General features: G+C 41.1%; 1 protein-coding gene across 1 annotated transcript in view; it reads right to left on the bottom strand.

The window, feature by feature from the left end:
- Positions 1-26969, bottom strand: part of Crybg3 (crystallin beta-gamma domain containing 3) — a 100757-nt gene that overhangs the window by 24753 nt on the left and 49035 nt on the right. Inside the window, exons 8-16 of the mRNA XM_051150100.1 lie at positions 22843-22979; positions 21949-22063; positions 20874-20909; positions 18678-18811; positions 15848-15974; positions 8174-8316; positions 7953-8079; positions 6835-6867; positions 1479-1588 (exon numbers count right to left, since the gene is read on the bottom strand). Coding sequence (XP_051006057.1) covers positions 1479-1588; positions 6835-6867; positions 7953-8079; positions 8174-8316; positions 15848-15974; positions 18678-18811; positions 20874-20909; positions 21949-22063; positions 22843-22979 — 962 coding nt within the window. The remainder of the gene's footprint in view (positions 1-1478; positions 1589-6834; positions 6868-7952; positions 8080-8173; positions 8317-15847; positions 15975-18677; positions 18812-20873; positions 20910-21948; positions 22064-22842; positions 22980-26969) is intronic.

Raw genomic sequence — 26969 nt, forward strand, 5'->3', positions numbered from 1 at the left:
CTCTGACTTCCAAGTGCTGGGAGTAAAGGGATGTGCCACCACCGTATGCAAGTTTTTTTCTTTTTTTTCTCTTTTTTTTTTCCTTTCTTTCTTTCTTTTTTAGCATATCCTATGGAATAAATAAATAGCATCTGCTGGCTTTGTTTACCAAAGACCTACAACCTTTGCAAGGCTCAGCAAACCAGACTGTGTGCCCAACAGTCCTACCATTTATTTCCATACAGCTCACAAGCTGAAAAGTGTTTTACAGTTTAAATGCTTTTAAAACTAAAAGAAAGCTACTTCATGATACATATAAAATGCAAATCTCTATGTACCTTAATAAAGTTTCACCACAACTCAACTGTACCTAGTCGTTGAGTTAAACACAGTAGCCATTCCTTTCTGTGCGGCCATGACAGGGTAAGGCACCATGGGCCCAGCCCATAGCGTAGGCAGGATTTACCATCTGGTCAAAGGATAACACAGATGGCTGCGTGAGTGTTGGTGGAGGCGGAGGAATAAGCAGAGTGCGGGCAACAGGTAAGGAAAATGAGAGCAGGGAATGACAAGCAATCCGGAAAAGGAGGAGCGAAACCGATGAGATTCTGAAGGGGCACTGAGGGATCCAGACGTACTATTAGGTAGACACTGGAGATACGAGGAATGCAACCAAACTACAGGCTTACAAATGGCTAAAGTAGGGGCTGGAGACGTGGCTCAGCGGGTAAGAGCACTGCCTGCTCTTCCAGAGGTCCTGAGTTCAATTCCCAGCAACCACATGGTGGCTCACAGGCATCTATACTGGAATCTGATGCCCTCTTCTGCCCTGCAGGCACATATGCAGATAGAGCACTCCTATGCATAAAATAAATAATTTAAAATGGCTAAAATAGTAAATATTGTGTCATTATATTTTATTATAGAAACAATGACTACACTTCAACCCAAGGAATCACATACAGTATCATATGTGAAAAAGATCAAGTATGTTGTTAGAGTTGGGGGAAAAAAAGGATTTAAAGTCTTTTTTTTTTTTTTTTTTTTAAACAAATGGCAAAAACAATTGGAAGTGTGAGATGAAGGTTCAAAAACTCTAACCCCAAATCTAGCTTCCTTGTCTGTGAGACAGATATAAAAATATTTTAAACAAACAAGAACAATATTTCTTGCATTGCCTGGACATATATAATGGCTATTTTGTAGGACTTTAGTGTGCTGTACTGTAAACATACAAAAGACATTGTTGCACTGAGCGAAGACAGCACACACCTGTAATCCCAACACTCAGGAAGGCAAAGGCAAGTGGATCTCTGTGAGTTCAAGGCCAGCAAGGCCTACAAAGCGAATCTGGGATAGCCAAAGCTACACAGAGAAACCCTGTCTGAAAACCAACAACAACAAAGTAAGAGAGAGAGAGAGAGAGAGAGATAAAAAACAAAACAAAACAAAACAAATTGGCTATTAAGTAAGAACAGAAGACTCAGGGGCACACTCACCAGCCACGGAGAACCTTAAAAGATGATGGCGTGAACGAGGTCAGGTCAGCACATTCTTTTATGAAATCTATACACTCGCCTTGGAAGCCTGCTTTACTGAACGCCTTAAGCTGTGAGAACATAATAGTGATTGACAGTGAAATAGCTGGTCAGCCTCATCGCAAGTGAGTCAACTTTAACACACCCATACACGTTCAGCAGGACATTAGATTCTTGGTTTATTTAGTATCAGTTATGTGGAGAATGGTGACACTCTCCTCAGAGTGTCTTTACTTTTCCTTACATGAGGATGAAATGTTGATAGCTATCATCTTCATCATAGTTTGTATTGACCTGCATGGGATCAGCCCCAGATTTATGATGAAGAAACATCTACACTAGACTATGGATTTACTTTCTGAAAAGAATATTTCATATGTACAGTTTATAGATGAACATGACACCATTTTTCTTCTTGAATTTTTGTCAAGGTAAAACAAACAACGAAATCCCAAGTAAAATTCCCTTTTGAACTGAAAAACAACAAGGTGCAACTTTAGAATCCTTGAATCAAAATTGAGAAAGAATAAAGTAATGGGCCCTATGTATATTTCATGATCCTCTGGAGACTCTAACTGGCCTGGTCCAAGGGGCACGGTGCACTGGCAGGCTTGCAAGGCAGCAAGAAATGCACTGTAATAAATGAGTGGCACACTAGAACCAAGTCTCCTCGGGCAGTGGCTGCTCACCACCTTTGTCTCTCCTAATGGGATCTGTTTCTTGGCAGCCCCATTCTGCCCCAACTTTGGTCTGATATCAAACATCAGCCAAAAGCCGGGAAGTGAGAGCACCAATGCTCCCTGACCAACTGTGGCTTTCACAGTGTGACTTCCTGTTGTGAAACCACTCTGTGTTTGAAGCACCAGGCACCAGGGAGCTCCCAGGTTTAAGGAGAAGATCCACCACATTTCAATCAGACTCCTTCTCAGGCAGACAGGATGGCAACAAAAGCCGAAGCCCCAAACGAGATGTATGCTTCACGATATAAAGATTCATAAAACATGAGGCACAAACTTCTGAAAATGTAGAGATTTTTGCAGCTTGCAAACACTATCAAAAGTCACAGAACAAACTGGGAAAACTACTTGAAAATGATCTCACAGCTGCCTTATTCACTACATGTGTTTCTGGTTTATAGAGTATATTTTTCATGTATTAATGGGTTTAATATTTGTTTTCTCATTCAGGCTAGAGGCATTACTATTGATACAGAACTTGCTCAGCATGCATGAGTTCAATCTCAGCCCTCCCCCCCAAAAAAACCCTACACTCTCCTCTCCTCCCCCCTCCAACATTTCACCATGAAGTCAGGAAATGCCAAAAACCAGACACCAATAATGCAGGTGTAGTATAGTTCAGACAGTTCAGTTAGCAGCCCCTTCTGGTCCTTAGTCTGTCTTCATACACAGAGAAATTTAAGTTCACAAACAGCATTTTGACAAATTATTGTTGTACAAACATTTAAAAGCTAGGCTCAACATATAGTCGAGTTTATTTTTCTTTTACCTCTAAAATGGGAAAGTTTATGGTTGAGTCAGCATTAGACGAAACCTACAAAGTTACCACCTCATTTTGGCTACTTCATCAGTGCATCATCAGAATAAAACTCTCACTATAATACTCTGAGAATGGTGCAGGCCAGACCACCCATAAAAAGTATCCTCAGGATATCAGAAGCCAAATCGAAGCCCAGCAGCTGTGAACAGTTAAGATGTAGTTTCCATTCCTAATAAAATTAAGTGATGTTGTTTTTGAATAATTAAGGCTGGAGGAAAACCTAGCTACACAAAGCACTATAGTATTTTCCTTTAGACTTTAACGGGCAACAAATATGTAGAGCAGATTAATTTGGTGCTTAGAAACTAAGCAAACAGAAGAACAAGGTATGAGTTACCATCAACCACAGGCATCATTATGGACCATGTGAGCGCGTGTCTATTCCTACCAGTCTCCTCCATGGAAGTATACAGAAGCAAGAAAATGGAGAGAGGAAAGAAGGAAAGGAGGGAAGAAGAGAAAAGAAAAAGAAACTCGGCTGTGTGGTGACAAGGTTATCTCTTCACACACAGCGCCAGGTCTCTTCCTTAAAACTACCCTCTTGAGGCAGGAATTATGAGCACTTATGACTAAGATTTTGCACAGATACATCTTACTCTGTAGTTTTCATTTACAACACACATTAAGAAAATGTAATAGAGCCTAACTTAACAAACTAAAATCCCAGTAACTTAATTACTGACAAAACACAGATGGCCTGCTTAATTTATTTCATAGGATCAGCAGGGACTTTCAAACTAATTTTATTTACTTTAACACTAAAATAATTTCTAAGAGAGGTTCTCTCTAATACTTCCCCCGACAATGTGGACCATCCTCATTGATGCAGAAGGACTGTCAAATAAACAAAAGCCTGTTTCCACTCTTCAATTACACCCTACATAAAACACTCACACCAATGAAATACACTACAACAATCTTATCTTTCTGATCACCTAGGCAAGATTATCTTTGCTTAAACAGTTATTCCTGGGTGTTTCTGGGCCTTGATTGTATAAAAATCCTCCTGCATCACTGGTTCTGAACCTTCTTCCTTGTGCTGTGGCCCTTTAACACGGTTCTTCCTGTTGTAGTGCCCCCCCCCCCAACCACAATATTACTTCATAGCTATAATTTTGTACTATTGTGAATTGTAATATAAATATCTGATATGCCGGGTCTCTGACATATGACCCCCCTGAAAGGGGTCACGACCCACAGGGTGAGAACCACTGCCCTCTATGATAACAGCAAGCATAACTACTATAAACCCCCAGTCACTTCAAAGCTCGATAAAGCTAAGCTATAGGACAGAAGAAATTCTTTTGTTTCTTTTTCAGATACAGTTGTGAGCAGAGAACAATGATAGCTCAGTATTTCAAGAATTCTAAACAATTATATTCATAAATAGACTTGAGAAAGGTCTCAGGCACCCACGGTGGTTGGTCAGGTCAAAGGGGGAGGAGATTAGAATTCATAGAGAATAACCTCTCCTGAAAAGAGATTACATTTTATAATATTTGACCTAGTAATATTTATGATGTTTGACACCTGCTTAAGTCATAGAAATAACCACAAGAATCAATAGTCTGTTTAGTGTTTTGTTTTGTTTGGGGAAAAATAAAAACAAAATTAAACATCACCTCTAATTATGTGGCTCTACTATGCCAGGGGAATCTTGAGTTGGTAATCAGACTTGGTGTTCGGCTTGCAGTCTCAGGAGAAAGGCAGCTCCTCCATCAGGGCTGGTGTGCTTTTAGTATTTGTTAGATATACCACCACCAATTGCATGCTTATAACTCTCATGCTATATATTACCCTCTACCCATTTTTTTAGAATTTTCCCCCTACAGTGGGCTTGAAATTTCCCTTGAGGTGATTAACATAAAGCAAAAAAATTCCCTGTCTGACCTGAAATGTAACTGCCTCCTTATTCAGACAGGAAAAAACACTTTATGTGAATGAACACAGCAAGATTTGCTTGGTTTTGTTCATGGAAACATAACTAAGACAACAGCCTGACGGCAGATATAGGGAGGTGGGGTGGTCAGACGCCGTGTAAACAGAGAGGCTCTGTACGAACACCAGCCAACACCGGCTGCGGCACACCCGCCGGAAAGTCTACTTCACAATAACTGAGACACAGCGAGGAAAAAAATGAAGTGTAGCTGGGTTCATTGGGCGTTTTCTGCTGTTTCCCTTCTTCAAGTTGACCTGGAAACACTGTAAAGAAAGTCTAGCAATCTGCCCCCCCAAACATTAAAGTTCATTTTAAAAAAACAAAGAGCAAAGAGCTAGGAGGGGGAAAATGAAATTAAGAGAATGGGGTGTTTTATCTGCACTTAAGAAACTCAGGAGAAAAATTGAAATTATTCCTATTAAATTCTTTATCTACATACACCATTTTGATTCGTGTAAAAAGATGTGCTAAAAATAATGATGATGATGATAATAATAATAATAATAATAGGGGGTTTCCAAAACTCCGAATTAATGTTTCTGGCAGGAAGTGTCTCTAAGTACAAACTACTCAATTATGTTCAAGAAGGAACTGTTCCCAAAAGGCCTCAACTAACTAGAAAATAATAAAACCCTGAGAGCATTTCCAGTGCCTGGGAACATGATTAAACTAAGCTGAAATGAAACGTGAGGAAGTTGACAGGAGCACGGGACCACGATCCACTTCCACTGTGTCAGGGCAGCAAGTGTCGCTCATCATCCGTCAGATGGCGAGTTTTCTAACTAGGCTGTTTAAAAAGGAACAGAGAAAGCAGTGTTTTCCTGCCTCTCTTCCTCCTCTATGGCGTCTCTTCTGTTCCCGTCTAGGTCCTTCTTTCATGTAAAACCTTGAAAACAGAAACTACAGCATGTCTCCTTTCCTTCCTCCATCTGTGTGAAAAAGGCACCGACTTAAATTCAGAATCTCGGGTTTTATGTTCGTACACGAGGTTAATACTCACAGAATGAGTACTAACCACACTTAATCACTAGATCACAGCAGACAATGAAACAACACTACACTTTGGGATCTTACCTAATCCCTTTTGAACCACCCCGACACACACATTCACACACACACTCACACACGACACGTGAGGAGCACACATGAAAGAGGAGGGAGAGTGGAAGAGAGAAAGAGCGTGGGGGGGGGGGCGGGGAGGGGAGGGAAGGGAAGGTTAAGGTTACTAGAGTTTAAAAAAACAAAACAAAACAAAACTGATACAAGTATCAGAAATCCACGCACAGAGCAAGGAGAAGCCTCAGTGGGTAAGCATGCTTTTTGCCAAACCTGACGGCCAAGTTTGAACACCAGAATCTACATGGTAGAAGGAGAGAACCTTCTCCCACACAGACCTCTACACACACACACACCACACCAGGAGGGCACACCGCTCCCCAGAAAATAAATCAATTAATGTAGTACACGTGTTTTCTAAGCCTGGGTGCTCTGGAAACAGTGTGATAGATACGTGGTCTGTCTGAGTGAGGGGACAACAGAGACAGAACAGAAAAAGAAGAAAGACAGAGAAGAGGCACAGGCTCCAAGGACCCACTGTGGTCAGAGCAACAGCTCGGTTGGCGACGGGGAAGGGTGCTGTGAGACGTCCCAGCCAACCCAGCTAATAAAAAGACCCCTACTCTGCTCACAGGCACCCAGTGGGACTTGCTTTGTCACAAAGACACATGGAAGCTATCTCAAGAAAAGATAGATTTCAGAAAGTGTGAACACTTTTGGTAAACAGCCCCGACAATGATAAGTTAAGAATATTTTGAAACATACCAAATGTGAAGGCTCATTTATCCCGAGTGGTTCCTGAAAGACATATTAAAATAATTTAAAGATTGCATCGTTCATCTTAGCTGACATCAGGATGTTTTGAAATTATCCTTTGAAAAAGATTTCCATGGTCTCACCGAGTTCCTAAATTCCTGCACCTGTCCAGGACCCCATGGGAATTTCAAGACTAGTTTTTTGTTTGTTTGTTTGTTTGTTTGTTTTTAGTACTAGTGTAGCTAGGAGAAACGAGCTCCGGGGTGCATTCTAGAAAGGGCCTCAGTTTCTGACACTAAGGCACAGGCATCCGGGCCACTCTGGTGCTTTTCATTTATCACAGGGTCACCATGTTCGACACTCCGTGACTGTGTACGACAAGGCTGTTCCTTCTGTTTGGAGAACCCTGTAAGGTACCAGAGGGACCTTTTCCTTGGGCAAGGTCTTAACTGCTGGCGACAGACAGAGCGCCCTTCCCGCACCCCCCCCCCACCTCTCCCAGCACAACCTACACCCTCCATCCTCTCACTAACCACGCTGCTATGATTCTCTCCCTTGAGAGATCAAGAGCCATCTAGACAGTCCCTACTCATACAGTGTCTCGTCAGCACGAAATAGGACAAGTCAGAACAACTAAGTAGTGCTCCATCAATGAACCGGAACTACTATAGAGATGCCTCAGGTGTGCTTTCCAATCTTCGAACCCCTCTGCCATCCGCAGAAATACATGTGATATTTTATTTACTGTGTACAGATACACAAAAGAGAATCTAATCATTTTAGAACAATGTTCTATGCCAGTGGTTCTCAACCTTTGTGAATCGATCCCTGTGTGTGTGTGTGTGTGTGTGTGTGTGTGTGGCGGGGGGTGGGGGCGTCTAACAACCCCTTCACAGGGGTCGCCCAAGATCACTGGAAAACACAGATGTCTATATTACGACTCATAACAGTAACAAAATTACAGTTATGAAGTAGCAATGGAAATAATGTTCTGGTTTGGGAGTGACCACAACAGGAGGAACTGTATTAAGGGTCGCCTCATTGAGACGGTTGAGAAACCCTGCTCTATACAGTCAACTCTGCCCTTTCTCTGCTTCTGGCACTGCTCTGCCCCTTACTTCACTCACCAGTTGGATTGGTCGGATTGACAAGATCGCGTTACTTGATCCTCCCCAGTCGAAAAAGCATTTGTATTTTCCTTTCTCTAAAATGTACTGATCTCCACAGAAGAACTTCTGGCTGTAGGCAACCCACCTAGTAGGGAGAGAAGAGGAGGATGGAGAAGGGCGCTGCTAACACCTCTAAGCCCCACTGACTCCCCCAGGCTCTTCGGGCAGGGACTACGTACACGCCACTCTTCACATGAATGGATCTTGTTTCACTGCCAAAGCCGATTTCTTCTAAGTCAGAAATTTCTTGATTTGTAATGTCAATAAATTTCCCACTTTCTAAGTCAGATTCAAACAGTGTGACAGAAGATTCTATAAAATTCTAAAAAGAAGGAAGAGGTCTGTTTAAGAAAACATATGCAACACAATTCCACATACCGTCAGGATAATGTTCACATTAGTAACTCCAGGAAGAACTTTAAGTGACATGAAATACAACATTATCATCTCTATTCCTATTTGCTTTAGAGAAAAACATTAAGCCTGGATTTTCTCTAATGTGAAAATAACACATGTCAAATAAATGGAAATTAGTCAACAGGTTTAGGTAAACCGCTAATTTCAGGAAATAATCAAACCCTCACTTGAGCAAAATCCACACAAGGCAAAGTGAAAATATAATGTACTGTGAGCAACAGGAGGGTTAGGGTTAGGATTCTGTGAGCCCTAAATACAACTCAGCTTTTAAAAAGCTGCTTGTTCAAAATCAAAACGAGGTCAGAAAATTGTTTCTAAAGTTGATATGTTTATGATCTTATAAAACACTTATACATAAACACATGGTAGTCAGAAGACAGAGGCCACTCACACGAACAATGTTAAAACCAAACATATAAATTCCTAATTTCATTAGTAAGTGAAGAAACTCTAAAATGACTAGATGCAATTTTATACGACAGCCTTCTAGGAAGAGACTTAAATAATACATAATAAAACATACCTGTTCCCAAAATTAAAAAAAAAAAAAACATTGAATAAAAGTTTCCATTTCTCCCTATCCAATAATAAACACTCTTAATTTTAAAAGATTTACATAGATATGTATATATCTATAGAGATAATTTCTTTATGAGCATTTCTTTTTGCATATGTGAAATGTTTGATGATTAAGTTCTCGTCCTTTCATTTCTATCAATGATTAACAGCTTAGGGTAGATGAATACACAAATTTGGACTAAAATTCACTGAGCTTCCCAGGAGCCATGCGACCTCCACTCCATTTCTCCAGGTGAGGTGTGGAGGGACTGCTGTATGACACAGTGCCACTGCTGCTCCACACCTCACCTGGGGAACTGGAACAGAGGTCACATGGCCAGTGAGGAGCACAGAAACAAAAGGACAGCCCTACAGCCACATACACAGGCAGCACCAATTGAACTCAATGAGTCAACAAAATCATTATTTAAAAAAGGCATGCACATGCAGCTGAGGGTGCATGATGGGGACATAAGGGGAGCTGGAAGGAGAAAATGGGAAGCATTTGAGATCATATTCCATTGTATACATGTATGAAATTCTCAAAAATAAAGGGGGAAAAAAGCTGGGTAGGCACAGTGGAGCACGCCTGTGTCCCCAGGCTGTTCCCTGGGGCTCTCTGGTCAGTCATCCTGGCCAAGTGAGTGATGTCCAGGTTCAGTGTGAGAGCCCAGCTTGAACAATCAAGTGAAAGCTTAAGTGAAAGATATGTATCGACTATCAACCCCTGGTTGAGACAAAAAGGAACACACCCACACCAACATACACATACAGGAAGCCATGCACACACATAAACACAGATATCTTCCTATTAGTTAACTGCTTGGAAGTTAAGAAAATGCTGTTAATTTCTCTATACCCCATGATTCTAAACTTCTTACCTTCTTAATTCATAAAAATAACATTTATAAATACAATACTTCCAGGTAAACACTGATTTCTTATAGACAAGACAAATAAAGTTGAAAACAAAGACAACTCTAGTGAGTAGGAAAAATGTCCTTTATCCATCTTGAACTGAGCAACTTATCCTCCCTCCACCCCACCTCCTTCCTTCCCTTCCTCTTTCCTTTCCTCCCTCCCTCTCTCCTTTGGCTTTCTGAGTCAGGATTTCTCTGTGTAGCCCAGGTTGACCTGGAACTCAGAGATCTGCCTGCCCCTGCCTCCTTAGTTCTGGGATTAAGCGTGTGTGCCACCACCACACAGCCAACTTTCAAGGATTTAAAAACTGCTGACAACAAGAGGTCTAATGTTCTATCAAAATTAGGCTTTGCCTAAAATTTTTTCCACAAAATAATTTCCAATCCATAACTGAGTTTTCAATTTTAGCCCCAGAGGAACCCTCCGTGATCCAAGACAACACCACTGCCTTCACTGCTTTCACATGCTGCGTTAAAAAAGAAAGTACATTGAAAAGGTTCATACTGAATCAGCCACCTTCTCAGTCCTTATTAAAATAAACTTCATTTCTTTCTTTGTTTTTGTTTTTTGGATTTTTGGTTTGTTTGTTTGTTTTGATTTTTGTTTTTGAGACAGGGTTTCTCTGTGTAGCTATGGCTGTCCTGCTGGAACTTGCTCTGTAGACCAGGCTGGCCTTGAACTCACAGAGATCCGCCTGTCTCTGCCCTCCAAGTGCTGGAATTAAAGGTGTGCCCCACAACTGCCTGGCTATAAAACTTCATTTCTAAAACACATTTCCTTACACACACACACACACACACACACACACACACACACACACACACACTGAGCCATATGAGGAATGAGACTTTAATAACCCATGATCGTCTTTCACGTCCACAGATAAGCTTACCAAGGAGGTGTGATATTTATGAGTGACCTATCAGCACAGTCCTGCTGACAGCATGCACCTCCCCAGCAGAGGAGCACAGATGCAGGTATGTCTCGCCTCTTTTCCTCCCCGCTGAAGGTGCACATAACAGCTTACAACCATTACAACGATCGTGGCTGGATGGGGCTTGTCAGAAACCAGTACCAACAAGAGACCGACAAAACCAGATCTAACCATAATGGAAGAGTTCAGGGGCAGCGCTCAGTTAGTGGTTTTCCATTTCTCATGACGCGGACTCCCTGTCTCTATCCAGTTCGTGACCCGTGAGTACCTGTTATTTACTTCTTGAGATCTTGGGACTAGAAAGCACAGTGAGCTAGGATGTGCCGTGGAGCACTGTGTTTTAGTGGAAAGGGGCACACGTGCGTTGTCTATCTGCCGTCTCGCTAAGAAATACTTGTGTTTAGAAGGATGCACTTGACTTGAGCAATGACTTGCATACGCCACACTGCAGTAGTAGGGGAACTACCGCAGCAAGAAGAGTCAGCTGAGTCTCAAGCCCCATGTGACAGTGCGTCTTGGAGCTGGGAAGAGGAAAGGCCTTTTGTCACAGGATTCACTGCAGAGTGCCCATGCTGAGAGCATAAAGGACTGCAGAAATATACTCACACACCTCAAGTTCTCTACACTGTCCCCAACCCCGGAGCCTCGGTCTGGAGAGACAGTCCGAGGAGTGTTGCTCCTCTCTTTCTGTTCTCTGCTTTGTGGCTTTTCTTGCCTTGTAGCTTTTGTTGTTTTCCAGCTTTTTCCAGGTCCCTCTGAACCACTACTCTGGCTTTGTCCCATTCTCGATTTTCCTTTCAAACCTGCCAAACACAGAATATCAGGCCCAGCTGATTGGCAGCCAGAGCTGGAGCTCAAAGCCAATCTGTACACTCAGTCACGTGCCGGTGCTGGGTTGCAACCTCCTGAGGATGCACCTCCTGAGGCCACATGTACAAAATATGGAATTATAGAAGGAAAATCTCAGGCTGGGTGCAGTTCACGGGTAGTGAAGTTGCATGGCGTGAATGAGGTCTTGGGTTGGCCTCCTCAGCACGGGGGTGGGGGTGGGGGGTGACCCCAAAAACAATGAAACGAAACATCTAAGTGTCTTAGTCTTTTTTAAAAATTTATTTCTTTTCAAAAAAGATTTATTTATGTATATAAGCACTCTATATGCCTGCATGGCAAAAGTGAGCATTAGATAGAAGATTCCATTATATGGGGCTACTGGGAATTGACCTCAGTATCCTTAGATGAGCAGCCACTACTCTTAACCAGTGAGCCATCCATAAGTGCCTTATGTTAGAGGCTGAGTAGAGCAGACATTTGCAGCCATGTCTAGGGTTAGCCTGTGAGTTCTAGGTAATTACATCTCTGATTTTCTCTGCACATTTAAGTCACTGAATATTCCACAGGCGAGGGTAGGCTTCATCTCAAGGAGGATCGACAGCAGTGGGGTGACTTAAAGGCTATAGTCAAGTTTATATTTTTAAAGCACTTGACTTATTCAGTACAGTCTCAAGTGGAGAAAACTGTGAGAGAACACTAGAGTGACTTTAAGCCCAAGCACAAATTACAAGGCTCAGCAATTTGATGACTTTTAAATTCCATAAACCATCTCGGCTGACCCAGCCAGCGACCTCTTATACTACAACCCTGGGCGGGCACTGTGATCTGGGTGCTGACCACCCAACCATCAACTTAAGGGAAATAGTGGTCGGCAACACTGCCTGGGTTTAAAGGTCAGAGTACAGACTGTAGGCCTGGCAAAGAGCAAAATCAGACAGCAAAAGTAAATCTAGACCATAAGCTAGTGTAAAAATGAAGGAAAACAGGCACGTTGAGCAAATTTTATTGAGGGAGAGAAGGAATAAAAATGTCTCAACCCTGAAGCCTGAACTGAGCCACATTCCTTTCAGTGTACTACTTTCTTCAAAAGCACCCAGCAAAACATGAATATCTGAGTGACTCATTTGGAACTGGGAATACATTTCTCCTTGTCCTCTTCAAATCATTAAATGGCACAGTTCCCACTGTCCCCAAGGAACGTATCCGCTATTTGACCTGAGTAAATCCACAGTACTCTATGGACTGCAGCCAGGATCTCTGAACTGACACTCCTCGCTCAGCACAGCTTCCCTGCCTGCTTTGTGATGACTTCGCATGGCCTCACATAACTGAATGCCACGCTTCCCCTTTTCCAGGTTACGGGCATTCCAGACTACGGGACAGAGGCATGTCATACCAGGGTTCACCGTTCACTCAGCAAGACTGTCAGGGTCACAATTCCTGGCTGAGGAATACACAAATATCAAAATGTAACTTGAACACCATGTCTTTAAGGAGCTTGGGCAATATATACATACATTCTATGTTTAAAAAAAACATATAGTTCTTTTAGTAAAAGTTATCTGAATGCATATTAGAGATAATCTTCTAGAACAATATCTGAAAGTCATGTAAACATGTCACATATGTGTACTGGCCTGTCACGTGATCCTACATGACTAGCTACCAGTGAAATAACAAGCCTAATAAGCCTTTAATGGAATGAAATCCGGTTTTCTGCCATGAAAGTGCTCTTTAAGGCCATATAAATAGAATGGTGAAAATGGGGAACATGGCATGTGTTCTACACAAGGCTTGCTTGCTGTTCAACCATCCTAACCCTAACATGTTTGGTGCACTCGCAGAGCCTTTGTCAAGATTAATGCAGGAGGGCCATAAACCAATACTCGATAGTACTAAGACTATCACAAGGATTAGAACGTCAGCCTAAAATCTAACTTGAAGACACAGGGCAGAAGAGGGTTTTATCTGAAGAGCACGTCTGCTTACTCATTACAAAAGCTCGCTCGAAATGTTCATACATGCTCCACACCTTCGTGTACAGCAGTGCATCTCTAACTCTTGGCAGGTTCCAGCCAGTGAGTTCAGAGACGCCAACACATCTTTCTGAATGTTCTAGCATCATTAATGCTCCCACCTGACTCTTTTTTAAGTATCTGGGATAGTCTTGTAAGTATTTAACAGTGACTATCATTGACGGGAGCCATGGCCCCAGCTCCTCAGTGCATGTGACCACAGTGCCCTTAAGAGGAAGGAAAGCGGGCTTTGTGCTATTTGGTTTTGTCTGTTTTCCTTTTGGTGGTCTTGTGAACTGTGCGGCCCTTGTGTATTTGAATTAACATTATAAAAGTTATCCGTCTGCTGCTGCAAAAACAACTCCTGTACTCAACCTGCCATGGATTGTCCTCTATTTCTTCCATGTAGAACTTGGTATTTTTGTTTTTTAAACTTACTTTCTTATTTAAAAAAAGATCATTTATGAAAAAGCAAAGAGCTTCTCCCTTGCCCCCTGTGCACCTTCTCTTCTGAGTGGGGGCCATGAAGGCTGCTGGTCCACACAGGCAGAGCCCTAATTCACCTGTGACCAATCCCTATGGTCATCTGGAGTCTGAGTGAGCCTGTCATCACTCTTCATTTTGATATCAGTTCCCTTGGGGAGGGCTTGGAGAACATTCTAGAAACACAACAAAGATAATCTGGGAAGACATTACTAGGGTGGCAAGAAAGCATGTTCCTCTAGACACTTTAACAAGAGGGCTGGTCAGTGTAACATGTCACATTTGATAAGCTGCAATATCCTAGGAACTCTCTAGTATCCATCATCTCTCCAGCATGCGTCCACTTCTACTGGGAATCCTAAAATAGTCTGGACTTCTTATCTCTAGCATTGTCTCCTTCTTCTAGTCTATTTCTTCATATCGTCACCAAAACCACCTTCCCAAGCTGCTCATTTTCTAATGTCCACTGGTTCACCAGTGACTCACACTCAACTCAAGGGAGATGAATCCGAATTCTTCCATGGCCCTAGGCCCTCATTCACTGGCTCTGGACTCGACCGTCCCCAGTTCTCTCTCACATCCGGACTTAACTGCCTTTCTCTAAACACACCCTGGCTGCACTTCCATGAGAGTTCTCAAGCTCAGCGCCACAAGCACCTGTGTCCCTGCAATTCGTTATCATTATCATTATCATCATCATTATTATTGCTGCTGCGGCTGCTGCTGTTATCATTGTGTGTGTATGTGTGTGTGTGTGTATGTCGAGGTCAGAGGACAACATCACGGAATCAGTGCTCCCTCCATGTGCATCCTGGGGATTGAATGCACATCCTGCGGCTCTTACATAATGAGCCATCCTCATGACCCATCCTGCTACACTTTCGTGTTGGGGGAAGACCTTCACAACTCAAGGCTGCAGCAGCACTTTCTGGCTTCTACCCACTAGATGTCAGTAGACCCATATCCCCTGAAATGACAATCCAAAAATACCTCCAGATATTGCCACATGGGTAAGATCACCCCCGGATGAAACTCCTGTCGCCCATTAACATGGATCTCTTGATATAAAAGAACACCTTTGCTTTCCTTTCATGCCACGCCATGTGTCCTTCCTGAAAACCTTTCACTTGGGTCACCTTGAGCAGGAGCCTCAGCTGAACCATCATCTTTGGTATGTGGTCCTATGTCCTCCAAGTAGAGAGACCTGACCAACTGTCCATTTTCTGGATACCCGAGTACTTAATCCGGTCAGCACAGGGCAATTATTAATGCACTGCTTTCCCTACCAAACTGCCTGCTCTGGATGTTGGGATGGGCGTCTCACAATACATCTAACAAAGGAGGTACTCAAAAAATAACTAAGGAATCAATAGATGAAAAGGAAAAAGTAATCTAGGTGTTGTGGCACATGTCTTCACTTCCAGCACTCAAGAGTCAGAGGCAAGGTGGGGGGTCGCTAAGAATTCTAGGCTAGCCAGGTCTACAAAGTGGGTTCCAGTCCAGCCAAGGCTACAAAGAGAAGAGACTCTTCTAAAAAAATAAATAAATAAATAAAAATAAAAATAAAAAAGTAAATAGATAATAATCACCACAGGCAAGAAAAATAGGCAAGTGCTGTTCAGTTGGATCATGTCTGATTTTCATGAAAAGATAACACAGGTTAATCTGAATTAATGTTAAGAAAGCAAACTCACAGCTTGTAGGTACCGGAAAGACATGATGGGGCCACTCAATGCCCCACAAGTACTGCTATCTTCAAAGTCTCCTTCTTCAAGTAGGAATTGCTGGCCTTTGAAATGTTCCTTGTCGTAGGCAACCCACCTAGAAATACAGGGTACTCAACTGAGCCACTGAGAAAACTAGTTAGGAGAGCAAAAGAGGAAAGTATGAGGACAGAAGACAAAGTTATTTATCTAGTATTGTAAAAATGACCTTATTGGTTTCCATGCACCAAGGACGAATGGTATGAATCTCGTGGATCATTAACTTTTATAGTTTGGATGCTTCTCCCAACAAAAGGTTAATTGCAGAATTGCAACAGAGCAAGCGTGTTACGTGTTTGGGGCATGACTTGTACCCCATGGTCAGAGAGCACTTTGCCAAGTAGAAATAATGGAAAGTACACACAGCCAATGAGAAAAGTTTCCAACCCACACCGAGATCCAAGGAACTCATTTTCATTAGACTGATTAAGCCCTTTTTGGAAGTAAGGAAAGACTACTTTATTAATCATTTACTCAAGGTCTAAGCCCAAGGAACCCTTCGTCCACAGGGAGGTTTTCCCAAGGAGAAACTGGAAAGGCTACTGAACTGAAATCCTGTACGTGGGCTAAAACATCTGTAAATGCCTCTGGGTGGGAAATCTTGGAGCTTGCATCTTATCTGGGCTTCCGGAAACAGGAAGCATTTCTGCAGCGCACTTTCCAGGGACGCCAGTTTCCTGAGCTTACAGCCGAATCGGGAGACACTGATAAGCACTCCTGGCTCCTCTGTGAATCTAACCTCTTTGTAAGGATCACACCATGGGTGCCTAATGCAACGTGGGCACGGGTGACTCACTAATGTACAAGGAAGTATAACAAGTAGCCTTTACCTGCACTACACAGGAAGGGTGGGACCTTCCAAATGGATAGATTGCTAGGTGACTGCCCTTCTCCTCCACAGCCGAGGACCTTCTGAATCAGAAACATGAAAAACCTGAAGCCCGAGAAGCTGCTGCTTCTTATTACTCTTTATCACTCGGAAGCAGTGAATATATGTGTGTATATATATATATATATATATATATATATATACACATATATTAAGACCTTTTTACAGAGCACAAAGCTGTACCCTTCCAGCCTTCATCACTTTTTGTCTTCTGTTTCTAGGTGCATGCAATGCTGGGAGCGGAATTCCAAAGTAAGTGGAATGGAGCCTATAAACATATTGGGAATTTTTAGTGAGGTTGCAATATGGAGAGCAGTAACGTGATTGTATCTTAAACTATAATGTGAAAATAATTTTCACAGAGAGCTTAACACTGCCTAAGCTTTCTCTCAGATTAAGGGAGTTACTTGAAGCTTGTTTTGAGCTATGTTTGACAGAGAAAAAGAATGAACGCTACAGAGACCTTACTGTACCTATTTCATAGTTACAGCAAGGCAATTATAAATCATCAGGCTTGCTGCTCTGAGGTTCCTCTAGATGGAAGGGGATGAAGAAGGGCCCACAATGTCCATATATAAAGCCAACCAGCCAAAAAGCCAAGAAACAAGGGAAGTGTAGAAATGACGAGCTAACTAGATTACTTTCCAAGTGGGAACATTGTGTTTCTCTTCCTGACTGCCACATAAAGCTGTAAGTGTGTATTCCCTATCACAGACCATCCCCCGACTTTTATAAAAAGGCAAATCCAGAAAACAGTAGCATCCATCACACTAATTTTTAGCAGATAATATTTTCCAAGGCAGAAAAGTGGTGTTCAATCCATCTGGTTACCAGGGGAAACCATTTCGGTCTCAGGGTGAGAAAAAGGCAAAACCCTTCTGGAGCAGAGTTTTAACATTACACACAAAGCAGAAAACATAACAAATATGCAGAACCAACAAAATCGTGTCTGCCCAAACTGTATCTGCCCATTAAACACGAAGCAGGCTTTTAATTCAGGGGTGAGTAATTAAGTGATTACCCCCATACTGGACCAAGGATCAACATGACCTACACATCTGCAATAGTAGAACTGGAGGTGACTGTAGACAGGCTCGCACCTATGAATATTTTTAAAGCATCATTTACTACAGGGGCACAAACAAGTCATATGATTGATGTCACATCAACGCTTGACAACAAATTGAACCATATGCAAAACAACCCGTGTGTGAAGGGAGATGTGAGCATATCAGCTTTGAGCAAAGCTTGTCCTTGGTGTTTTTACCCCCACGTGACACGAATACCAGGGCAAACACTAGCCTGGGTAAAGCCTTTCTAGGTTGTTTGCTGCAGGAATGCTGACTGAGGCTGGGGTCATCCCAACACCCGTGTTTCTATCTAGTGGGATTTGGACGGTGTGGTCGAAAGTGGTCCCAGGACAGGGGACCACAGGTGCCAGCACTTTCGACTTTGGGAATCACAGAGCTCACTCTAATCCTTTAATGAGATAACTCACTACCAAGGCCCTTAGAACATAAGTGAGCCAACAACAATAGGGCAACCAGATAGCTGATTAAGAAAAAAAAACTGGGACTTCACCTATGTTCATAATCCATAAAGAACAGAAATTTACCTTGCAACTGTTCTACAGTGTTTTAGAAAAGCTAGTTATTGAATGTTTATATTAAATACACAATATAGTTTCTATTTCAAAATCTTTAAAACCTGTAAGTGGGCAGTCACTACTAATCTACACATTTTATTTCCTACATTACAGAAGGGAAGTAGCCTGGAAGCCTACAGTTGGTGGTTTTATCTTATTTAGCACATTTTAAAAGTTAATCTTCAAAAGTAGACTCATAAATCACATACTGAAAATATGACACTCACACTCCACCAATGACACGAATTGATCCAATGCCATAGAAGTCCTTATCACTTTTTAAAAATTTAGGGACAGAATCTATATGTTCACTAAACTCTTTGGTATGTCCACGGAAGTGAGGTTTTTCATAAATGATAACCTGAAAAACATGAAACTGTTATTTAATGTGCTCATATGGTAGCATGTAAACATTCTGAATCATGTAAGTGGCACTTAAGATAAAACATGAATAAGGAGCAATATCTTCTTTTAAATTAGTTTTATGATATAAAACAGCATTTGATATTCACAAAGAATATAGGAGCCAATACAATTCTTAGGGTCTAGCACTAATTCTCACGTTTCTCTCACATTAATGTACGTGGCTATGATTACATTTTTCTGGTTACCCAAATGTTAGGACCACTACATAGGCTAACCTGTCTTACAGGTGATGCTTGAATTTTCTTTTATCACTCTTGTATTGTGAATTTACTACAGATCTCCCTCATACCCCATAAGACTTAAAAACATACGGAGCTTCCGGTACATAAAGCGAAATTACCAATTGAGTTCATTGCCAACTATTCCTTCTTATAACACTGGCTACTTTTTATACTTGTTGATATTTGCTGAAAAGGAACGGGTGCGAAGTTTTCAATGTAAATGCAATATTTTCTGAAACTGAGAAATAACTGGAAACTCAAGTGTTTTACTAATTGGCCATTATGTTCACATCCAGAGATGGTATCATGAACGGGACAGGAAGGAGATGGACACCGGAAGAGAATTGTTACCGCACAGCGTTCTCTTTACAATTTCCCGTTTTTGCTTCTGAAGTCACTCCTGCCCTAAATACATGGCTGTTGTAAGAGTGGTAATCTACTCTGCATCCTTTGAGCTGTTAATGGAATAATCTGTATACAACTAAAACCTCAGACATTGGTGAATAAATCCCCAGGTTTAAATACATAAAACTAAACAAAACATAACTTATTCCTTAAAAATTTACTAATCTTGATAATTCTATATATTAGGTTTTCATAGGAAACTTTTATATATACACATACAAAGCAAAGTTAAATATATACATATATATACTATATGCAACGATGTTTTATTCAGGCTACATGTGACGATATTCAAACTAAGTAAAAAAGTATTTCTTCCTGAATAAGCTTTTATGACATCATCAATATTAATTAATTTCCAGTTGCCAAGTTTTGATTGCTTATGAAATCAATCTGCTCATATATGATGCCTACAACCTGGCAAATGCCCTAGGATACCTCAGCCTCTCACACATGAAGATGTGATTCACCACACTTGGGAGCTGCAGCTGGCGTCACATGGAGAGTGTCCCAGGTAATTCTGCATTGATTAGTCAGATCGGCAGTTTGGAACATTTGCTGCTTTTTGACCTCATGCTGAATCAAAGCAGTATACTGAGAATAGAAACTAGGCTGATATAATTTTTATATTCAGATGATTCCAGCATGTAGCCAGGGTACAACAGATGCACTCAGACATGTTGAGTTTTAAAAGAGATCCATCCACGTGGTTGAGACAGTTGCAGTCAATTCTGTAAGCTGTGATGTGGAGCAAAGAGGAGGACTGGTGGTACCTTATTTTGTGAAAAGGAAGGATGGATGTCGCCCTGGCAGGTGATATCTCTGGTAGGAGAGGCTACTTCCTGCCTCTGAAGGCTATTTGCATCTTTGACCACTGAGCTGATTTTCCCCCATACATACATTTTGTAGCAGTATTTTCTCTTCCTGTAATGTGCTCGATCCTGTCACTTATCCAGTTCCCATTGCCTCCACCCCAACCCTCCTCTTCGGGCACTCATAATTATAAACTGATACCTACGCACCAGGAGCTAGCTGTAGCTCATCAGCACTGACCTATTTCCAAGCATCATCGTCAAATCCTGCTGAGTTCACTGGGATTTACGTGAGTACCAACTTCAACATCAATACCTCCATTGCTAAATAGAAATCAAATGTGTCTGTCACCTTCCTACACAGTGGTCTGTGGGGTAGGTCTGTGGGAAAACACAGCCCTCCAGCTGCCGTGTACACTGCAGTCACAGAAAACCGTCTACACAGTCACATCCGACTACTGCAGCCTCCACTCGTTAGACAGCATATAGTCAGGTAACTATGATAATCAAAATACTTAAAACATTAGCACTGAGTCTTTTGAGGCAGTTCAAGACTTACCTTTAAGTTCATAGGCATTTCCACTTTCAGTCCACCCTAAAGATCACAAGATATTTAAAGACAATGTAAACATGTAAAAAGTGGGGATGTAACAAACTTATGTGTAAGTTACAAAAAAAAAAAATCTTCCTAGTTAAGACATATAAACTGTGGAGCCATCAAAATTAATTATGGTGAATTTAGAACCCTACAGTATTCAAAACCAAGTCAGACTGATCTACATCAGTATAGATGGGGCAGGAAATCTTGAAAAGCTTTCAGATTACACCCAGGCAGTTAAAGATTTAATATAGCAGCTGTGGAGCATCCCAAGTGGAAGAACAGGATCGCTAACAGCTCCAGAAATTACACTTGGTAGAGCAGATCCTTAAGCCCCATAGCAAAACACATCTTCTAGAATTATTTATGTTTTCTAAGTGAGGCCATAGTACCATCTCTATTCCTCTGTTTTCCAGTTCTGGCTGCACAGCTCATCATGCTAATGACTTGTAACACGAAGACCGGACGCCTTACATAGTAACGCAGCTCTCACAAAAGCCCTCACACTTCATAACGTTAGTGCCAAAAATGCTATTCCACATTGGGATGCTTCTCATAATTTCTGCATTTGTCCTTGTTTCTGTTTTCCAAGGCACAGAACCAAGCATGTTTTTTTTTTTTTTCACATAGCCTGCACTTAATTGAACATTTTGCTTCTCAAAAAAATGAACCAGTTTGCCACAGAGATGCTGTAGGCACTTATTTAATCTTTAAGAAGATAAGCACTGAAAGAGTAAGCAATTTATTATTAATGCTAAGTTTACTATTCATTATCAAACTGGAAGAGACAATCTACTACAACTAATTTTCTAATGAGCATCAACAAGACAGACTCTGGACTTTATTAAATATTTAAAACTTTGTAGAGCAATACTTATGAAAACACTGTATGTGTTGTGATAGACTTGCCACAGTTCAAACTAAGTGCAAACATTCTGTATAATATGAACAGAAATACAATATACAGTTTGGCAGTTCAGTGGGGCAAAGTCTGATCCGCTGGGGAAGAGAGAAGCCTTTGGTAGAATCTGCTTACCATTTGAAGAGGGTGCAGGGATTTTGTTTCTGCTGCAGAAATCTCAAAGAGCCCCTGGTCTTCCTCCAAAATTGTAGCTTGCCCCTTAAAATTAATATCTGGGTAGGCCAGCCAACTAAACAAGGTACAAATGGTTGGTTAAAGCATGATAATAATATTTTAGCTTAGTACCCTAAAAGGTTAAAAAGTTTATCAAGAAATTCCACTGATAGAATTACACTAATAAAGTGAACCAATGTAATTAGAAGTCTATGAAGAAGAACGCTAACATGTTCTTAAGTATTTGCATTCGCATATCCCCACCTTCTAACATGTTTCTGAGTATTGTGTATTAATTTCTGCCCTAGAATTTTCTAAGACCTAGGGCATGCCGCACCTTTAATGTAGGCAGACTATAACTTAAAAATCTTTGCTTTCCAGCTAGTACCCTGGAACTGATCATTCATCCACTAGGTGAGGATGACTCTCTGCCTTCACCTTTTAAAACAGAGGTAAAAGTCAGAGCAGTGCCATATGCTTGCTACTGAGAAGGGATCAACAGTTAACAAGAGCTAGAAATCGTTTAGGGTCCAAATTTTTAGGTCAGAGACATGTTTCTATTTCTCAACCCCAAAATGTGTAGATAAGAAGACAATGTGATCCGTCCATCGGGCAGGCTGGGATGGACGAGCAGACCTGTGCCTGCTCCTACAGGTCATATGTCAAAGCTCTAATTAGAGCCGAATAGGCAGACTCCGCTTTAAGCCTTCAAGTAGTCGTTCTTGGGTATCCAGAAGCATCAACACCACCAACTAACTAAGACTTCAGAGTTCATGTCTCATCTATTGAAACATGAAGCAAAAAGGGAACTCTGGTGGCCAGCAATCATTCTAATAAGGACAGGCTGACACGCACACTCCTGACTTCACCGTGAAGGACGCAGATTTGGGGATGTTCAGCTCCTCCAGGTTGGGGATGGACCGGTGTATGTAGATCGGGCAGCAGCCAGGGTCAGACTGTGGGCACAGCTCTATCTCCGGAATGCTGCAGTCCTGGAGAAGAAGAATCGCCTTTGAAATCATCTAGAGACACACGGCTATAGTCTCCTAAACACCCTGGGCACAGAGTTACAATGATTTCATTGTGTAGTGGGGTCTCTCCACGAAAACAACTCAAGGGAGGAAGTGGTGATACTTAAAGGACAAAACACAGATTTTCTCAGGAGTTATATGAATAACACAGCAATCATATAAATGTTGCTAGAAAAATTACTGTCTCTTTTTAAACCATGTTTGGTTTTTTTTTTTTTTTTTCTGCTTTATTTTTAAAATACTTGTCCCATTAAGAATGGCTCACATAGCTGGGCATGGTGGCCTACGCTTTTAATCCCAGCACTTGGGAGGCAGAGGCAGGCGGATCTCTGTGGTTTGAGGCCAACCTGGTCTACAAAGTGAGTTTAGGACAGCCAAGGCTACACAGAGAAACCTTGTCTCGGAAAAAAAAAAAAAAAAAAGAATGGCTCACATTGCACACGCCTTTAATTCTAGCACTCGGGAGGCAGAGGCAGAGGCAGGCAGATTGCTGTGAGTTCGAGGCCAGCCTGGTCTACAAAGTGAGTCCAAGACAGCCAAGGCTACACAGAGAGACCCTGTCTCGAAAAACAAAAACAAAACAAAACAAAAAAAAGAAAGAAAAGAAAAAAGAATGGCTCACTTGCTAAAGGGTTTGAGTGCCAAAGGTCTGCAAGTTTTCCTTCGCAGAAACATAACAAAGCCTAAAGGGAGGAAGTGACTTTAAAAAAAAACCTGATCTCCTGGGGGACATAAAAAATAAATAATGGAGAGGCACTGCCCTTCCAGTGTGTTTGTCTAATTTACATCAACAAAAGAGAAGGAACTAGAGGTGAGGGGAAAGGAAATGTGTTTTCCTACTTGTGGAGTGCAAGTTGGCTTGATGATAAAAGCTATTATGAAATTTGACTCCACCTTGGCCTTTAAAAATGAGACCCTCACTGTCAGCACACCCTGTCAGACCTTCCTGTGAAACCGCACGTGACTAGCTCTTTTCAGTCTATTTCCACTGCTAGTGCAAACTGCATCGAAACTGTAGCTCCCAAGCACGAGTCAGGCAGAAGTAGTCTAAATGCCTGACCCATCTAGAAACGCTGCCTCCCAGGGACATGTCCAGGATCAAGATGCATCAGAAGGCCTTTGTTTCTGCTTTGCTACAGTGTCAGGATCCACGCTCCTTTCCCAGAGTCCTGCAGCCACACCCCAGCCTCTGTGCTCACCTCACTCTGGCCACTGCAGGTTCCTCACACAGCACTCGTCATGCACCTGCGTGGGCAACCCTCTTTATTATGGGGCATCTCATTATATCTAACATGCTGTTGAATAGCAGCTAAAATACTGTCCTGTCTTTCTTTCTTTCTTTCTTTCTTTTTTTTTATGCTTTTTAATTCCTGCCTCCAGGTTCTTTTTTCTTTTCTTTTTTTTTTTTTTATTAATTTATTCTTGTTACATCTCAATGGTTATCCCATGCCTTATATCCTCCCATTCTTCCCTCCTTCCCACTTTCCCATTTGCTCAACCATACTGTCCTTTCTTAAGGGATTAGAATCACAGTGACCTCTCCCTTTCCCAAGATTACAGACACCACTCTGTCCAAACACACACCGCTGGGTACTCACGAGTGCTTAACCATACAATTCAAGATTCAGTAATGTAATTCTCACCTCTAGCGCTAGAAATTCAGGTGAAGGCATTTTAATACAATGAGCACATGCAATAATTGTCAGAGACACCACTAACTACAGACTGGACAACTTCCTTTTTTTTTTTTTTTTTTTTTTAAGAGGCTTTGCCATTTTTAAATTCTTTAAACCTTCCACATACCAAGTTCTCAATGATTCTCATTAATAAATAAGGATGTTACTAGAATACACTGTGCTAAGGAATTAAGTACCCAACAGCTTATATTAGTCAAAATGTCTTATGGCAATTGTCTTCCCAAAATGATACAATTTAAAGAAAAGGATTCTCAATATAAACAGATGATTAAAATGCTAACAGAACATGTTTACTATGTATAATTATGACAAATAAACTGAGATGCTTTACCTTAAAATACACTTCTAAAAGCCATTAAATTTATATATCTCCTTTTCATAAATAAATTCTAGCTTGCAGTAAGCTAAAGCAGCACAATTTATATAGCCATGTATGTATGTATGTATGTATGACAATGTATGATATATGTATGTATGATGATGTATGTTTGTATGTATGGTGATGTATGTATGTATGTATGTATGTATGATGATGTATGATGTATGTATGTATGATGATGTATGTTTGCATGTATGATGATGTATGTATGTATGTATGATGATGTATGTATGTATGTATGATGATGTATGTATGTATGTATGATGATGTATGATGTATGTATGTATGATGATGTATGTATGTATGTATGATGATGTATGATGTATGTATGTATGATGATGTATGTTTGTATGTATGATGATGTATGTATGTATGTATGATGATGTATGTATGTATGTATGATGATGTATGTATGTATGTATGATGATGTATGATGTATGTATGTATGATGATGTATGTTTGTATGTATGATGATGTATGTATGTATGTATGATGATGTATGTTTGTATGTATGATGATGTATGTATGTATGTATGATGATGTATGATGTATGTATGTATGTATGATGATGTATGTATGTATGTATGATGATGTATGTGTGTGTATGATGATGTATGTTTGTATGTATGATGATGTATGTATGTATGTGATGTATGATGTATGATGTATGATGTGATGATGTATGTATGTATGATGCTGTATGTTTGTATGTATGATGTATGTATGTATGATGATGTATGTTTGTATGTATGATGATGTATGATGTATGTATGTATGATGATGTATGTATGTATGTATGGTGTATATTCTTCTTTCTGAAGTTTTACTTCACAGTTAGCCAGAAACGCCCAGAACAGTCACCTGTCCATCTTCAGTGGCCCTTTGTGTACCCCTGACAACAGAGTGTGGCTAGTACTACTTCAAACACTGCTGTATTAATGTCCCCCCAGGGAGCCGAGGTACAGTAGTGGAATACATAACTAAATGCCTCACACAAACAAGTTTCCTCTGCATTGTGTTAACAAACAATGTCTGGGTGGTGTTCTTTAAAAGGGAAAAAGCTAAGACGCATTCGTGTCTACAGTAACACAGAAGGAAACGGCAAAGCAGCCAAAACATAGTGGCGGCTCAAGAAAAAAAGATGAAGAGAAAAGTGAGAAGTCTTTCCTCCTCAAATACTACGACCCAATTTTCACTCAAGTTGACTGAAAAAAAGATTTCCTTAAGCAGTCTTTGGGGGAGAGTATTCACAAAAGTAGCATCTTTTCAAGACTTGTATAATTACTGATGGGGAAAGGCAGCCAAACTCTAAACAACTAGAGGGTCCTTTATGGTAACCTAGCAACAATAAACAGCTGACTCAAAAGTGTGCAGACTTCATCCCACACTTTTCTACTCATGCCACATTTGCAAATGTGTCTTGGTGAAGACTCGTAATGATTAATATGCCCAAGTCAAGGTTATAGGGGAGAAACAGTAACAATGAATTACAGTTAACAAAAAGTAAAACAATAACCAATTTTTCTCCATCTTACACAAGATGCCTTTAGTCTAATCTAACAAGGCATTGACCTACGTGATCTATGGTCATAATGAAAAGATCATACCTTTGAAATGAATGTACAATGCCCAGTAAACAAGGACACTTACAACACTGGCTCTGATTTCAGAAAAGACTGCCCTGGAGACACACTGCACTGCTATCCCCACCCCTGGCTGCAAAAATGAGTCTTAAACAGAATGTACATAAAAGCTGAACACTGAAGGACCTGCTGGTTCTGTTCATAGTCAGGGGAAGACATCATTGAATCAGAGCCTCAAATTCAGAGGAGAGCAACTAAAACCAAGATGATGAAACGAGATCGCTGTGGACGA

The sequence above is a fragment of the Acomys russatus genome, chromosome 8, assembly GCF_903995435.1.
Source record: "Acomys russatus chromosome 8, mAcoRus1.1, whole genome shotgun sequence".
NCBI classification, from domain to species: domain Eukaryota; kingdom Metazoa; phylum Chordata; class Mammalia; order Rodentia; family Muridae; genus Acomys; species Acomys russatus.